This window comes from Giraffa tippelskirchi, chromosome X, assembly GCF_054371585.1.
Source record: "Giraffa tippelskirchi isolate mGirTip1 chromosome X, T2T-mGirTip1v1.2.pri, whole genome shotgun sequence".
Classification (NCBI taxonomy): domain Eukaryota; kingdom Metazoa; phylum Chordata; class Mammalia; order Artiodactyla; family Giraffidae; genus Giraffa; species Giraffa tippelskirchi.
In genome coordinates, this window is record NC_137289.1 from 135,892,538 (window position 1) to 135,909,703 (window position 17,166).

The window sequence follows — 17,166 nt, forward strand, 5'->3', positions numbered from 1 at the left end:
CTACAGGGAGCTTTAAAGAGGATCTAGTCCATACCTGCCTGCCCCTCACATTCTACAGATGAAAACATTACGGTCAAGGAGATTTAGTTTACTTCCTCACCTCTCCTATATCCCACTCACAGCTCTATTTTATGGAAGTGATTTGTATCCAGGTTTTCTGTCTCCTAGTCTAACATTACACAGTAGCAGTTCATAATTTCTCACAGTGCAAATCATGCTTAAAGAACTTTCTTTCCTTCAGAACTACTAAAAGGTGAGATTTTAAAGAAAGGAAAATCTTTAATACTACGGGTAGAAAGATGCTTTAAATAAAACCAGACTTTGTAAAACATAGGCAAAAGGAATAGTAAGAATTTAAAATCATAAATATTACTTCAAATAAGTTTATAAACATTAAAATAAATTCTAAAACTAATCAAAATATAGCTAATAACACTTATAAGTTACAATGATGACATACTTTGGCTATATCTGAGATGTTGATTTCCATCTTTCCAGGAAAATACAGATACAAGCCACAAAAAGACAGGCAGCTATGATTGCTGCTGCTAAATCACTTCAGTCGTGTCCGACTCTGTGTGACCCCATAGACGGCAGCCCACCAGGCTCCCCCGTCCCTGGGATTCTCCAGGCAAGAACACTGGAGTGGGTTGCCATTTCCTTCTCCAATGCATGAAAGTGAAAAGTGAAAGTGAAGTCACTCAGTTGTGTCTGACTCTTAGAGACCCCATGGACTGCAGCCTACCAGGCTCCTCTGTCCATAGGATTTTCCAGGCAAGAGTACTGGAGTGGGTTGCCATTTCCGATTACTCAAAAGTAATCTGTTAAGTATCCAGAGAAAAGTTGCTCTATAGAAAACAGGACTTCAAGCCAAAAAAATCACTGGTGACCAATGAAGGCGTTGCCCCAGAAATTGTTTTATATATATATATACACACACACACACACATATACATACACACTTACACATACACCACACACACATATACAATTGAAGAAGGAAGGTCATATAAAAAGTTAAACCTGCACAGGGATATTTAAGAATATATTATCTGAATTACACTGTTAACAGTAGTTTTTAGGATTTCTACTTTTTAAAATATCCTTATTAGTATTCTTGGAAAATTCACCTATAGGGAGAGTAGAATCACTGTAGCACCAAACTATCATGAAATAGTTGTATAGTAGGGAAGATGTTCTCCAGTCAGTTTCTTGTTTTTTTTTTTTGTCTCACTTATTAATAGTAATATTATATGCTTTCTTTCCAGAGGCTCATTAAAAGAAAAGGTATCCCTTGGGTTAAATTTAGAATCAATACAATTTTTAATCAAGTGAACAAAATATAGAAGATTATCTTTATTATGACATAATAAAAAATACATCTCATAGATAGATGTTAGCCTAGTTTTAGCGATATCTACCTGCTTACTCACCCTTAAAAGAAAGAAAAGATGTGAATTATAAAGAATATTGGGTTTATTTAGCTTATATAACCTAAGGGAAAAGAGACCTATTAAAACGAACAAACAAAAGCAAAATAAACAAAACACCCATTTGCATCAGCAGGTAACACTGCGGTTTTTATTACAAAATTCTTAAATTTCCTGTAAATCTAAGGAACTTTGATAAGGGTTAGAAATGTAACTAAAGCTAATTTATTTACCAAAGTAAACAGACTAATTCAGAAATCACTATTTTAAATTTTCTTTCATTTTCTTTTATCTTTATAAAACTTTTTATCATGATTAACTCCCACCACTTCAATTCCTCTAGGGAAAAAAAAAACCCAAAACTATTCACTCTGTTAAAATTAATGGATTCTCATATTTGGGGGCTGCCCACCCATACCATTAGCTGTCTGTTGATTGATGGTAGCTTTGATAAACAAGGTTTCTCTTACCAGCCCTTCACTTGGTTTGATGTTTGCCAGCTGAATCACTTCAAGGTGGGCAGACTGTGAAACTAGAGGATCTGATGACAGAGATATGATGTGGTCACAGACTCCAGAAAGAGTTTTACACTGAAAACAAACAAACAAAAAATTATTGTCAACACATGTTGTAAATAACAAATAAATCACTTTTTATTGTAACATCTTTTACAAGGAAAAGGAAAAAATAGAAGAAGGTACTTGGCATTTTATTTTATAAAATCTGTATTAAAAAGATATTCAGGTTAAGAAATACACACATAAAACACATCTATATCTAAATTATAAATATAAGAACTACACATCAAAATTGGAAGATCCCTGAGAAGGAAATGGCAACCCACTCCAGTATTCTTGCTTGGAGAATCCCATGGATAGAGGAGCCAGGCGGGCTACAGTACATGGGATTGCAAAGAGTCGGACTTGACTGAAGCGACTTAGCATGAATGCATACATCAAAATGTTCAAGAAAGTTATGGTTATGTTTTGTTTCTATTATTTGATTCATCATATCTAAAATGAAATGATTGTTTCCAAACAATTTTAATCACCTGAACACTTCTTGATACCAGCCATTGGATGGAAGAGAATTCAACTTCAGAAACCTTGAAGGTTTTTTACTTCGTGATCAGAAAAGTTAAAAAAAAAATCCAGCCAAAATCCAGGGAAAATGAATCTCCCAAATCTGCTTGGTGAACTCCTCCCTCTCATTTGTCTAGACTCTCCTGCTCAAGGTTACCTTTCTGTCAAGTCCCCCCTTCCTCCAGGCAAAGTTTGGCATTCCCTCAAACCCACTTTCTTAACGTTCTATGAACTGTCTGAAACTGTATAACTTCATTCAGAAGCCCTTTAAGGCTGGGACCATGTCCTACTCATCTCTGACTTCTCTTCTTCCCCTACCCCTGGGAGACAGATCCTAGAACATTTGTTGTTGTTGACTGAGGACACAAAAATTAGTGTTTAAATTAGGATAAATCTATTCATACCTTCTATCCATTTCCAACATGTTATATTTGTTCTGTGACCACTGCATTACTCTACTTAAGGGTGTCAGCTCCCTCAGGGCTCTTTATTTGCTGCATTCTGTACATGGTCCATGACCTTGGTCTTTGCTAGGTTCAGCTTTCTCACCCCACAGAAACTGCCTGGCTAAATTTCTCCTCCTTATTGCAGCCCTGCCCTTTGCATCTGCTTCTCACGGCTGCACGTTTACTGTGGCTATCAACCCCTAAGGACAGACCGTGGACAGCATGGAAAGCATTGGCTTGGTATGAAGAGATGTAGGCAATCACCACACTGCCAGTCACTTGCTGTGTGTCTGTGAGCAAGTTATCTTATATCCTTGAAGTTCAGTTTACACATGTAGAAAATGAGGTAATAAAAATTACTTTATATGTTTTACATGACAAATCAGGATAATGACTATATATTTTAAAAGTCTAATATGGTTTCTATCCAAAGAAGATATCAAATAAATGTTTATTATCCCCTTGTTGCTTTCTGTAAGCTCAAAGGGCTGGGTTCTCACTCATTGGATGAATTATCTTATTATTCTTAACTCCATGACCTTGCTAATGATGTTACAATGACCAGTAATCACACTGCATGGTCATAATGGGAAGTTCAAACCTCTTTACTCTCTCTGATATTCAAGTTTCAATGCTTCCAAGAGATACAGTGAAGGCATTTACCCTGAAGAGCTGCTAAGCAAAGTGCCAATAGGAAGACTACCTCTCAGAACTATAGGGAACTGCACAGGGCAAGCATCATGGGCAGATGACTTGTGCACAAGGGCCTGCATTTAGTATTACACTCTGTTGGTGCCATTTTGGCATTCCTAATTATTTTTGAACAAGGGGCTTCATATTTTCACTTTGCACTGGGTCTCACATATTATGTAGCCCATCCTGGGACCGTAGTTTCTGTGTTTTTTGTTTTTTAAATTTCTTTTGAAAAGATTCTTTAGCAGCCACGAGGAAAAAGACAGAATGGCAGCCCGTTACAAAAATGTCTACGGTTCAAATTGCTACTGTTTGATGGGAAGAAAAGCAACTGGGGCAGATTTAAATCTTTTAACTATTCCTTTCCTTCCTTAAGTGGTTTCATTTTCATTCTTATTTTCTCTCTGTCTCAAGTGGCAGGGGGCGGGACGGATAACAATGTTAATGTGAAGGGTTTCTATATAGAATACTTGAATTGCATGATAATCTGAAAATAAATGGGAGGTAAAGAATATATATAAATGGCTCAACATGTCTGTACTGCAACACTCAAGGCCTCATATAACACACTAGTAATGAGCAACAGTAGCTCTCCTATTCAAGCACTGGAAGCACTCAGAAGTGGAGTAGGGGAAAAGCAGAAAAACTACATTGTTAGGTGTTTTTACAAACAAACAAAAAAAACCAATTAAATCTACCGTATTAAGTTGCAAATCATTTTTTCAGATTTCTCTACTGAGTAATTTTATTTGTCAAATGCCTGCTATGTTCTAGTTCTGCTGGGAATACGAAAGATGAGTAAAACATTGACTTTACTAGCAAAGCTATCAGGATTTAACAGATTAAAAACTTTGGAAAAAATAATAAGACTTAGAAAAGAAACGTCGCTAGAACCTTGCTCCCTGTTTGAGAAATAATGTACTAGAATCTTTATATTGTAGCATTTGGCACTTGGTTCAATAAGTCAATTAGAAGGGATACAAAATGGCTTGGTTTCATATGCTAATTCTACACTCATTACTGTATCATACATCAAGCCACTGCAGGAAACCACATTAAGGGTACTACAGTCAAGTTCCAAGGAAGTTATTATTTTTATTTGTTTACTTATTTACTGAATTTGAAGTAGGGTTTAGGACTTCTTTTTCTTTTTTTAAAACAATTTTTAAGGGTCATTTTCCACTTACAGTTATTATAGAATATTGGCTAGATTCCTCATGTTGTACCACACATCCTTGAGCCTATTTTACACCTAACAGTTTGTACCTCCCACTCTCTACCCCTAGATTTCTCTTCCCTCCCCCAGTGGTAACCACTACTTTGTTCTCTATATATCTGTGATTTGGTTTCTTTTTTGTTATATTTTGTTATATTCAGTAGTGTGAATGAAAAAATACTACCTGCCATATCCACAAAGGATGCAGAGGCCACCAAGCCCTTAGCCACTGCAGCCACCCTCAAAGGTGCACCCCGAGGAGACTTAGGATGGGAAAGAAGAGGGTGCTGGCTAAGGTGTGTATCAAAAGAATTAATTTCAGTGAGCCCAGACTCCTGCACCTTCCCATACATGGGCAAGTACTAATTTCGTTAACTTGAGATGTTTGGTTTTCTTTAATTAACGGTGATCTTTTGATGTTCCCTAGTCTTTGTTGCAAAAACCCATATATACCCTGGTTACTCCCTAACCTCTTGGGAGCTGTCCGTCAGAACTATTTGAGAGGCTGCCTATAGGACTTGAGTTCTCAGACAGTTCACCAAATAAAACATAATTCTCAACTTTTAGGTTTTGCATTTTATTCAGTTGACACTAGTCTGTTGTAGATTTTAGATTCCACATGTAAGTGGCATCTAAAGTATTTGTCTTTTTCGGTCTGACTTATGTCACTTAGCATGATGCCCTACACGTTCTTCTAAAAAGTTAATTTTTCCCTTCAGTGAAATTGTAATATTATGCCATCATATTAACACACAGTATTATCTATTGCTACCTAATAGTGTATCCCAGAAAAAGAAAATTAACTATAATATACTAAGAAAATACGTTCTTTATTATTAAAAGTTAACATCAACACTACAGAGTACCTACCATGTGTCCTGCACAACGCTAAATACCTCATTATTTCATGCATCTTTTAAACAACTTTCTGAAGTAGTTATTATTATAGTCAGTTTAGCAGATAAGAAAGCAAGGCTAAATAAAGTCACTGTCTTGGCAACAAAACAATTTGACTTCTTAATCATTATGCTTACCATCTCTTCAATACTTAAATCTCCATTTGTTGCTGATTAGTTTAATTTTTTTATTGTTTAAAATCTATGTTTGTATTAAAGGGACATTATATAACATGTTTAAACTACACAGCATAATGAAATATAAGGTGTGCCTACAAGTGTTCTTGCAATTTATAATGCAGTTTAGATAAGAACTATTAGACTTGAGAGTATGAAAGAACCAGCTTCTGGGAAAACTTGCAATTTTAGCAACAAAAAAGACAACTCTATTCTAGATAGAAGATAACTGGTAGCCACTTGCATAAAGGAGATTCTTTCACTATTTTTGCAATATTTATATCAAAGGACTTTAAATTCTATTTATCTTTAGTTCTAAAAATAGAAACAATTTTTAAAATTTTAAATTAAAGCCTAGTAAAATAATATGTCTTTAGTATAAAGGAAACATAAAGTGGCAATGAGTATTATAACTGATTCTGGATTCTGTTTATACTACCCAAAATGGCAAGAAAAGATTAGTGACTAAATAACAGTTAACAGACATGGCTAGCTGAGATTTAAGAAACTTTTAAAACAGAAGAGTGTCATGGGCTGGATTTAATGGTATTGTCATTTTTTTCCTCTCCAGTTATTTATATAAATTTCAAATCTGAATTAATATAATCAGAGAGTATATTCTGAGGAAGAAATGGGACCTTTTCATCCTCTATTCTATACACATAGTATATTTTATATAGGTTTGCATATAGTGTATGGCTGGTTCACCCAAATCTAAAAGTTATTAGGGGAAAAAATATCTGAACATTTAGTATAAAATAGTGGTTTTTAAAAAGCCATAAAAGCAACATTTCAGTCACTGTGAAGTTTCGAAAAACAGCAATCTTACAATAATATACTAATCAATAACAGAGCATTATTTCAGTATCTCTGATGAGCATTCTTTTATTTTCACTGAACCTGTCAGACACTTTTTAGACTAATACGTGAAATAAACTATAGCATTTTTAAAAGGAAATGGAGAAAGCATTCTAAGTGCAAACAACAGTGAATAGGAAAGGAGTAGGTAAGAAGTTTTAAGTCAGCCTCAGCCTGGGAGCACATTCAGCCAGACATGATTAAGCTAGTTAAAGTATTTTTATTTATGCTTTTCTAAATAAGTAGAATACTAGATAGTTATTCTTCCGAGTATATTGGAGGAAATGAATGGAAATTATATTTAGATTTCAAAATAAGAAATTCATTTGACACAGAAAAGAACCTCAGGTTCAGAAGTTTAACAAAAGGATTTATACAAGGAAATTTCTACTTTCAGGTATACACAAATATAAAAGGGACAATAGTGTAAAACTAAGATAAAATGAGGAAACAATAAACAGATGAATATGCATTTTAAGATGGGAAAAAATGATGTGAAAGCTACAATTTAAGAACAGCAAAAATAATCCATGTTTCTTATCAATAATATAGAAAACATTAACAAAAGTTTAGTTTTGATAAATAATGTATACATATTAAAATAGTTATTGATATATAAATAATATTTCAACTAAAATAGTCTAGAGGATAGATCATATTTTTATTTTGTTTGGTTTATATATTATTATACCTCAGTATTATAAATCATGTAACTGCCAATTTAGGATATTTCCAATATAATTGGTAAACGAGAGGCTTTGTTTTTATAAAATAGTACAAATTCAGTCCAACATTAAATAGTGAAAACTCTAAATTATATAAGCTTCATTCAGAAATACAGTGTTTATAGTACTTGCCAGATCTACGCTGAGTTAGCAATTTTGCACTTAAAATGGCTCCCTAAACCTACTTTGGGCTTCCCAGGTGGCACTAGTGGTAAAGAACCTGCCTGTCAATGCAGGAGACTTAAGAGATGCAGCTTTGATCCCTGGGTCAGAAATATCCCTTGGAGGAGGGAATGGCAAACCACTCCAGTACTCTTGCTTGGAGAATCCCATGGACAGAGGAGCCTGGTGGGTCACAAAGTCCATAGGGTCGCAAAGAGTCAGATACGACCGAAGCGACTTAGCACATACAAACCTACTCTACAGCACAGGGAACTCTACTCAATATTTTATAATAACCTAAATGGGAAAAGAATCTGAAAAATAATAGATATATGTATAACTGAATCACTTTGCTATACACCTGAAATTAATACATTGTAAATTAACTATGAAGTGAAGTGAAAGTCGCTCAGTCATGTCTGACTCTTTGTGACCCCATAGACTATATACAGTCCATGGAATTCTCCAGGCCAGAATACTGGAGTGGGTAGCCTTTCCCTTCTCCAGGGGATCTTCCCAACCCAAGAATCGAATCCAGGTCTTCAGCACTGCAGGTGGATTCTTTACCAGCTGAGCTACAAGGGAAGCCCGTAAATCAACTATACTCCAATATAGAATAAAAATTAAAACAGGCGTGAACAATCAATCTAAATTGATATTAAAAAGTATCAATTACATACACATTCCCCAACATAGGAAGAATTTCTTACTCATATGAGTAAAAAGAACTGCACGAGAAATCTCTTTTAAACGTTAACAACTAACACAATAGAATAAAATTTCAATTTTAAAGCAATATAAAAATTATATTTGTATATAACAAAGATTAAGAGTCTCAAAGAGCTTCAGAAAGCAACTGTATTTGCAAATAAATAATAAAGGTCATATGAACTTTGCTCCAAAAAGACCTAGAAAACTCTGCAATCCCTTTAGGTTTCAGACTCTGATGGTGGGGGAAAAAGCACAACAAAACTATTAGCAAAATGTAAAGAAATCACCACCAACACTGCTTTATTAAGCCATTCATTCATTCAAAAAGCACTGAGTATCTGTTACATGATGTAAATGTCACTGCTATGCTTAAGGATTTCTCAAACTGAGACAGTGTTTCTGGTGATGTATTTCGCTTGTTCTTTTTTTTTTTTTCCTCACATAATTTGCCTTTTTTTTTTTTAATAAATTTATTTATTTTAGTTGGGGGCTAATTACTTTACAATATTGTAATAGTTTTTGCCATAGATTGACATGAATCAGCCATGGGTTTACATGTGTTCCCCTTCCTGGACCCCCCACCCACCTCCCTGGCTTGTTCTTAATATCACTGACATTAACCATGCTGTCCTTGTGTTCCTCCTGATGACAGAGAAGGAATAACACTTTAAAATAATAATCTTCAAAGAATGAAGAGGTCAGTACCAAACAGTGAGAAAACATCAGTCCCAAACGTACACCTACTTTGATGAGCAAGAAGTGGATCCGTGATACTTCCAACTGACTTCCAACTACATTCACGAGGCATCCTATTGTTATTCAGTCACTAAGTCATCTGTCTGATTCTTTGCAACCCCATGAATTGCAGCATGCCAGGATTCCTTGTCCTCCACTGTCTCCTGCAGTTTGCTCAAACTCATGTTCATTGAATTGATGATGCCATCCAATCATCTCATCCTCTGTTGCCCACTTCTCATCGTGCCCTCAATCTTTCCAGCATCAGGGTCTTTTCTCCTGAGTCGGCCCTTTGCATCAGGTGGCCAAGGTATAGCAGCTTCAGCATCAGTACAACTACTTTCCTAAGGTATCCTGGTCTGAATTAAAGCTGGGATATGAACCTCCATTGCTCTTTTGTTTTCTGATAGGGAAACAGTCAGATGGAAACCAGAACTGAACCTGGGAAAATCTCCATCCTATTCACCTCCTCTCTCAGAGGCAGGAAGTAGAGCCAACAGGCTTATAGGGAGTTCCCAGGCAGATGAGAGGGGTACTCATTAGAATGCACACTACTTTCCAGGCTAAAGATTAATAAGAGTCTGGAAATACCAGTGGTTCAAGCAAGATGTAGGTTATTAGGAAGATGATTTCATTTTATTTCAAATAGCTAGAGTGAAACAGTTCATTATGATTGGATGAGCTTCTGGAAAATCCAGGCACTATATATACAGTTTATGGACAAATGGGGAACAAATAGCAGAGACCTGGGAGCAATGTCTTTAGATTTAGTAGAGAAGTTCAAAGTTGCCATATGTGATTTTATAGAGAAAAGAGTTAATCACATTGTACCAGTTATTAGTTCATGGGCTCTCAGTTCCAAATTCACCCTTCAGTGTTTGCTCTAGGAATAGGCAGGACCTTTGTGCTCTACAGTAAGGACAATGTTAAGTTTGTATCAGTAGAGGGTGCTGGAGGGATAGGGAAAGGAGAGGGAGCTTTTCTTCCTTTTGTGCGGTGTTTTGTTTTACTTGCTTCTGGTACAAGGTCTGTTAGTAGAAGTGTGTGGGGACATCCATGATGCCCAGACTATGTAGTCCCTCAGTGACCTCATAGCCTCAGTGTGGGCTCACTGACCACCATGCTGTCGCCCTGTCAGCATCACACTCACAGCAGCAGCTTCCCTCTCTAAGGACTCCTACCAGCATCACTTGCCTGTATCCTGGAAGGTTGTTTCCTGCTTGTCTGGACCAGCTCTGGTTAGGCAACGCAGTGAAGGCGCAATGTGATTGTTCTAATGAGCTCTGACCCTCAGCGTGGAGGAACGGTGTCCGCTTACAAGCTGTCCTTCCTTGGGTACTCTTAGACCTAGGGCATGCTTTAGAGGTATTCTTCCACCACAATTTAATAATTATTTAGATTAAACTTCCCTTGTTTAAGCAACTGTGTAATTTCTGTCTCCAGATGGATTCAATTATCTTTTTGAAGAAATCTTTACATTTACAGTGACAATAACTATAGTTTTTTAAAAAAACAGTGTCTTTGATCACATAAAGAATGATCTTAGATTAAGACAATCCTTCAATCATCTCTTTATGTGGCCATACTGTTTTTTACTGAGTTTGTGAGTCACCAAAGATTTATGGCGTTTAGATCTTTGAAATCAAACACACTCCACTAACCCCAACTTAATCTGAAAGGCTAATTTAGTTTGTTCATAGCTAGTAAGTGCCAGAATGGGGTCAGGACATAAAATCTTTTTAACTCTCAAATTGCTGCTCTTTCTACTACATTATTTGGCCTCACTTGACTTAACAACTGAAACAAATACTCTTTGATAAAGAGGATTGTACATTCAGAGTCAATCTGAATATGAAAGCATTTTATAATGCATAATGCATTCAGCAAATGTGATGTTAGCAAAAACATCCACAAATATATACCAACTTACATACTGTGTATCCAAATCACAAAGACAAACTAAAAAGACACTGAATACAAATAATTTTAATTTTTTATGTGTGGTCACATTCCCATTGGTACATACACATTTTTTTTTTTTGCCCCATCATATTCTAACTAGATTTCTTCATTCCTACATGGGACATCATCTGTGGAGAATTTAATTTTATAGTTAAAATAATTTATAAAGCACCAAAGTGCCAAAAGCTGAAGATAATCTAATACAACACTCAAGAAATCAATGCCTATTTCAGTAATAGAGTTAATGTGTTTTTTTAGGGTGACCACAAAGATAGTAAAGTAGGCCAAAATGGAAGGGTCACATTAACTTTCAAAATAAAGAAGCATCTTAATGCTTTCTATCTACAAAACCAGTATTAGAATTCATGTTTTAATGAGATTGACCATAATTTGCATGTTTAAATGCTCCAGTTACAACCAAATGTCAACCATACAAAAACATTCAGTTTGCAATGGCTCAGGATCACAGATTTAAGAGAAGAGTCTATAATTGGGAAAGCTGTCATTTTACAGCATCAGGGACCCAATATAAAACTATTTTTATAAAGTCATTAGACTGTCACTGTTATGAAGAAATCTCCAAAGATAAAATATTAATACGATGACTTTTATGTTATTATGGAGCATGCTGCTGCACTAGTACTGACATCTGCAAGGTTTGGGGAGATTAGGAGGAAACTATGCTTAGATAAATGACATAATATAGATGGTAGGGCAAAGTCTAAAATGAGCTTTTAATTTTCTACTCCAGGCTCTTCTCTTAACCTAACTATTGGTTCTATTCAGTTTTAGCCATTTCTAGTCTAGATACAGAGAAGGGACAGTAATATCACTTCAAATGTAGTTTAGGGGTAAACAATGCATAAATTTATAGGAAGGAATAAAATATACACGAAATATTTGTGAAATAAAACAAATAGTTAACAGGCCAAAATAAGCCTAATTCATGATCAAACTTAAATAAGAAATGAAAAAAAATTATAGCTTGGAGAGAAAAGAGGAGAGAGAAGAGACAGCATTCATAACAATGACCTGTAAACTGTAAAGTACTATACAATGAAAAGATAGTGTTAACACTAAAATGATAAATAGGTATTTACTTTATTTATTCCTCTCATCTTAAAAAGAGGTGTGCAATAAAATGCTAGTACAAAGCTGCTGCTGCTGCTAAGTCACTTCAGTCGTGTCCGACTCTGTGCGACTCCATAGATGGCAGCCCACCAGGCTCCCCCGTCCCTGGGATTCTCCAGGCAAGAATACTGGAGTGGGTTGCCATTTCCTTCTCCAGTGCATGAAAGGGAAAAGTGAAAGTGAAGTCGCTCGGTCGTGTCCGACTCCCAGTGACCCCATGGACTGCAGCCTACCAGGCTCCTCCGTCCATGGGATTTTCCAGGCAAGAGTAATGGAGTGGGGTGCCATTGCCTTCTCCGTTAGTACAAAGCAAGTGCTGGTTAATGTAAAAGGTGTATTTGAGCTCAGTACAATCTGATTTAAACAATGTGACTTTAACAATCAATGCCTGGCCTGCGATTTTCATGAGTTTATCAAGGCTGACAGGTGTTCCCAGCTCACCAAGGCGAGCAGCAGAGCTGTGACAAGCAGAATAAGTCTGCTAAAGCACAAGGTCTGAAATGGCTTCTCAGCAATACGCTCCAGTTTTATATTGTAGTGAAAGGTGGGAGTGAGGAGAAAGTAGGGCCCAAAACTGAAGAGATTTCCAGATTCCCTGCAACTGATTTACTGTATGAAACAAGTATTTGTGCAGAGGAAAAACAGATGGGCTCCAACATACCAGGGAATGTGTGCCCAGGGCCAAAGCCTCACTGTGAGGGAAAGATCAAATCAATAGACGTGAAATAAATTACTCTTTATCATCAGGTGACAATCACTCAGATATATAGTATACCAATACCTGCATTTCCTTTTGTCCTTTATGGTTGTACTCTGCTATCTATATCACTATATTTAAGGCAAAATTCCAAGGAAATCCAAGCTGTCCCATCTCCTTTTACTCAGTCTCACTGAATAAAAGATAGCTCTGTCTACCACTGAAACCAACCAATGCTCTTTTCTACCCAGCTTTTTGGTCTTCAGAGTCTATTACTTTATCATTTTAAATATAAACAACTCTCTCCAATTTTAAGGATAAAAAGGTGAACAGGAAATCTAGGTGAAAAGTTGTCCAAATCACATTTGACAATCTCACAACATAGAGAATAAAATTATCCATTAAAGGCCATCAGGATTATAAATATAATAAATACTTACTTAATTTTAAAAGTAACACTAACTGAAGAAACTTGGGATGACATTTGAAAGAACAAACAAACAAAAATCAGCTATTATCTTACCAAATAAATAAGCAAATATTAATAAAGAATATTTTTATTTCAATTTTCAATGGTGATTTATTCTGTGTTTATAATGCTTTTAGTCTGGATTTTAGTTAACATTATCATTTAGAATCTTTCATGAATATTGTCAAAAGATATTTTTGGTGTATTCATAAAATTTAAGGATAATTTATTCATAAATCATATATTCACAAACATAACTTCACATAGTACAAATAAATATTTCATCCTTTGTATGCACCATAGTGTACTGAAGCATTAACCTATTATTGCCTATTTCTCATTATTACTTATAATGCTGCTATAAACACTTTCCATAGAAAATGCTACTATGTTTTAGAATTTATTTTTAGACTAGATTCCGTATAGGAATACAAACTCTGGGGCCAGAATGCCTGAGTTAAAATTCTGTCTTAAATCCATTCCAACTATGTCACTTGGGGAAAGTTGTCTAACCTCTTAGTGCTTCAGTTTCCTCAACTGTAAAATAGAGATGACACGAATAATAACCACCTCATAAAGTTGCTATGAGGATTAAAGGAGTTAGTTTATACAGAGCATTTAAAATAGTGCCTGAGGCATATTTTAAATACTACATAAATGTTAGTATTAATATTTTTGAGTCTTAAAATCAACTAAAAAAGGTTTTATGAACTTACATGCCTAGCGGCAAGGTATGTCCATTCTCATTACATCAGATTCTAAGTACCATTTGGATATTTTTAGTGTGCTACTGTATAAATTTGTGTGTTCATGTTTATGAATCTACAGATGAAAATTTGTATTTCATTAGTGTTACAGGAAATCCTTGTTTACTGAGGATAACTGCCACTGGAAAGTAATGGTAGTCTTTGTGGTTTAATTTAGAAATAACAGAGCGTGTTCAATGATATTAGTATTATTTTTTGATTTATCATTACAAATTTTCATTTAAAAATAGTAGTTAGAACTCATATACTTTTTTATTCCTCACCATCTGTTCACCATAAAGTATGTATTCCTCCCAAATTCACGTACTGAAACCTAATCCCCAATGTGATGGTATCTGGACGTGGAGGCTTTGAGAGGTAATTAGATCATCAGTTTTGAGCCCTCTTGAATGGGATTAGAGTCCTTACAAAAGAAACTCCAGAGAATCCCTTTGCCTCTACCACTATGTAAGGATCCTCTATGAATCAGGAAACAGACCCTCACTAGATACTAAATCTGCTGGTACTCTGATCCTGGATTGCCCAGCCTCCAGAAGAGTGAGAAATGTTTGATGTCCTTCTATATTACAGGAAACCCAGAAAGAGACTTCTCTGACATTTTAGTTTTAAAGAAAGTATTTCATTGTAAAGTTAACTTTGTGTCAAAAAAAAGAAAAAAGATAAAAATAAAGTATTCCAGCATCATATACCAAGTGGTACACTGCACATTTTGTTATTTTCTTAAAAAAATAATTCTTATCGTGAGAAAAGCAATATACAAGTATACAACCTTCTAGTGAAGGCTGGGCCACTCTTGCATAAAAAGGCCAAGATAGGAAGTAGAATAGTAACATGAAAATACAAGTGCTTTCTGAGGTGAATTGACTGGTTAATGCCAATCTCTGTCTCAAACATTATCAGCATACATTCTCAGTCACTCAGCTGTGTCCATGGGATTTTCCAGGAAAGAATACTGAAGTGGGTTGCCATTTTCTACTTCAGGAGATCTTCCTGAACCAGGGATCAAACCCACATCTCTTGTGTCTCCTGCGTTGGCAGGTGGATTCTTTACCACTGTGCCACCTGCGTTGGATCCCTGGGTGGGGAAGACTCCCTGGAGAAGGGAATGGCTATCCACTCCAGTATTCTTGCCTGGAGAATTCCACGGACAGAAGAGCCTGGCAGGCTACAGTCAATGGGGCTGCAAAGAGTCAGACACGACTGAGCAACTAACACTACTACTACTACCTGGGAAACCCCAATCATTATCAGACATAATCTTTAAATTCTCACTAGCTGAAATGGAAAATAATCAAAGTAAATATTATACTACATTCATTTCTAAACTTCTTCACTGTTATTTATGTTGTCACTCATTTCTAATAGAGGTGAAGTTATTAGGACAGATGAGCATCAACCAAGAAATGGATTTACAAAGAAAAACAGCAAACTTCATTAAGATGCCTTTTTACCAAGTATAATGTACTCATACTCAATATTTTTAGTAATAAGACAAAATACATGCAAAGTCATTAGTTGATTCAATAAATATGGCCAAATTAAAATTTAGAAGGTTGGTGAATACAGAATCAGAGTAAAGGCAGTTTGATCATTTTATGAAGTATTTTATCCAAATGACAACAGTGGCGGATCATCTCTATTATAAAAACAAATATTTTTCTCTGATCTCCTTTTGTCACAGATCAAAAGTGAAAAATTCTTATTTCAAATTGCCTTTTCTCTAGATTCTTTATTTTATGGCATTTTAACCTTGCTACATACTATAGTCTTAAAATACTGTATCATATTTTTCTATTAAGTTAAAAAAGAATGCAACTTATTATGTTTTGATTCTTTTGTACTTTCCCTATAAAACATACAGGGCTCACTTTTTCACAGGCTGTAGTTTTTTTACTTCATAACTAGTTAAGCAAAGGAATACATACTTTGTAACGAAGATGAAAATAAATCCAAGTATACTTACCACATGAAGAATTTTATTCTCTGTTTCATAGACAGTACAATCCTGAAAAAAGAAACACATATATTAATTTTAAAAAAAAATAAACATTCCTTTTAAAATACTTTCTTAGGAACTGTACTACAATTTGAAAAAGTCTTGAAAACTCAACCAAAAACAGCAGTTAGAATGGGAAAATGCCTGGAATAAATATACTAAAACATTCACACTGATTTGCTTTGATGGTCAGTTATAGGGATATTTTAATTTTTGTTTAACTGTGTTTTCTAATTTTACTAATTTTAAACACACATAATAAAGGACAATATACATTAAATAGATGTAAAAGCAACTAATGCAAAAATTACTATAATCATTTCCTGTCTAAACTTATACATGTAATACATGTATTTTGTTGAAATATGTCCAACATTTCAAATACCGATGTATTATATATTGGAACATTAAGAAAAATATTAACATTAATTTCAATAGTCATATACATAATCTCAAAAATACTTAATAATATATTAAACATATTTACATTATGCAATTAAAATTAATGTATGCTACCAATGAATACTAAGTTTATAGTTGTTACCTAAATTTGTCTCTGAAATTACAAAAAATTATTTGAAAAAATTCTCCATTGTCTTTTTATCTGCAATTGCTAGACTTATAATAAACAGTAATATAGCAAAGTGATCTTTGCTTAGAAACTCTGTTTCTATAGTATAGTTTACTCAAGGAATTTATAAAATGGGCATGATAATAGCAGTAAACCAATAGTGATGTGTGAGAATCAAATGAGGAAATGAAATAAATAGCTCAGCACTATCTGACATACAGAAAATGATAAGTACATTTTAACTATGAATTATTGTTGCTCTGCATGATTTAATAATTTTAAACTAATAACTTTTACCTCAAAATATAAAGTTAACTGGTTATTTGGCTAGATAATTTTGAAAAAAATATATATTCCAAACTACTGCATATTTCAAGGAATGAGAATCCACTTCACTTTTCCCCCTGAATTTAATTTTGACAAATAGGAATCTTGTTCAACA

At 34.8% G+C, this 17,166-nt stretch overlaps 1 protein-coding gene across 9 annotated transcripts in view; it reads right to left on the reverse strand.

Moving 5' to 3' along the window:
• CNKSR2 (connector enhancer of kinase suppressor of Ras 2) overlaps window positions 1-17,166 on the reverse strand; it is a 276,605-nt gene that overhangs the window by 149,619 nt on the left and 109,820 nt on the right. For all 9 annotated transcript variants that reach the window (XM_081565963.1, XM_081565962.1, XM_081565960.1 and 6 more), the window contains exons 5-6: window positions 16,121-16,162; window positions 1,901-2,020 (exon numbers count right to left, since the gene is read on the reverse strand). In XM_081565963.1, coding sequence (XP_081422089.1) covers window positions 1,901-2,020; window positions 16,121-16,162 — 162 coding nt within the window. The remainder of the gene's footprint in view (window positions 1-1,900; window positions 2,021-16,120; window positions 16,163-17,166) is intronic.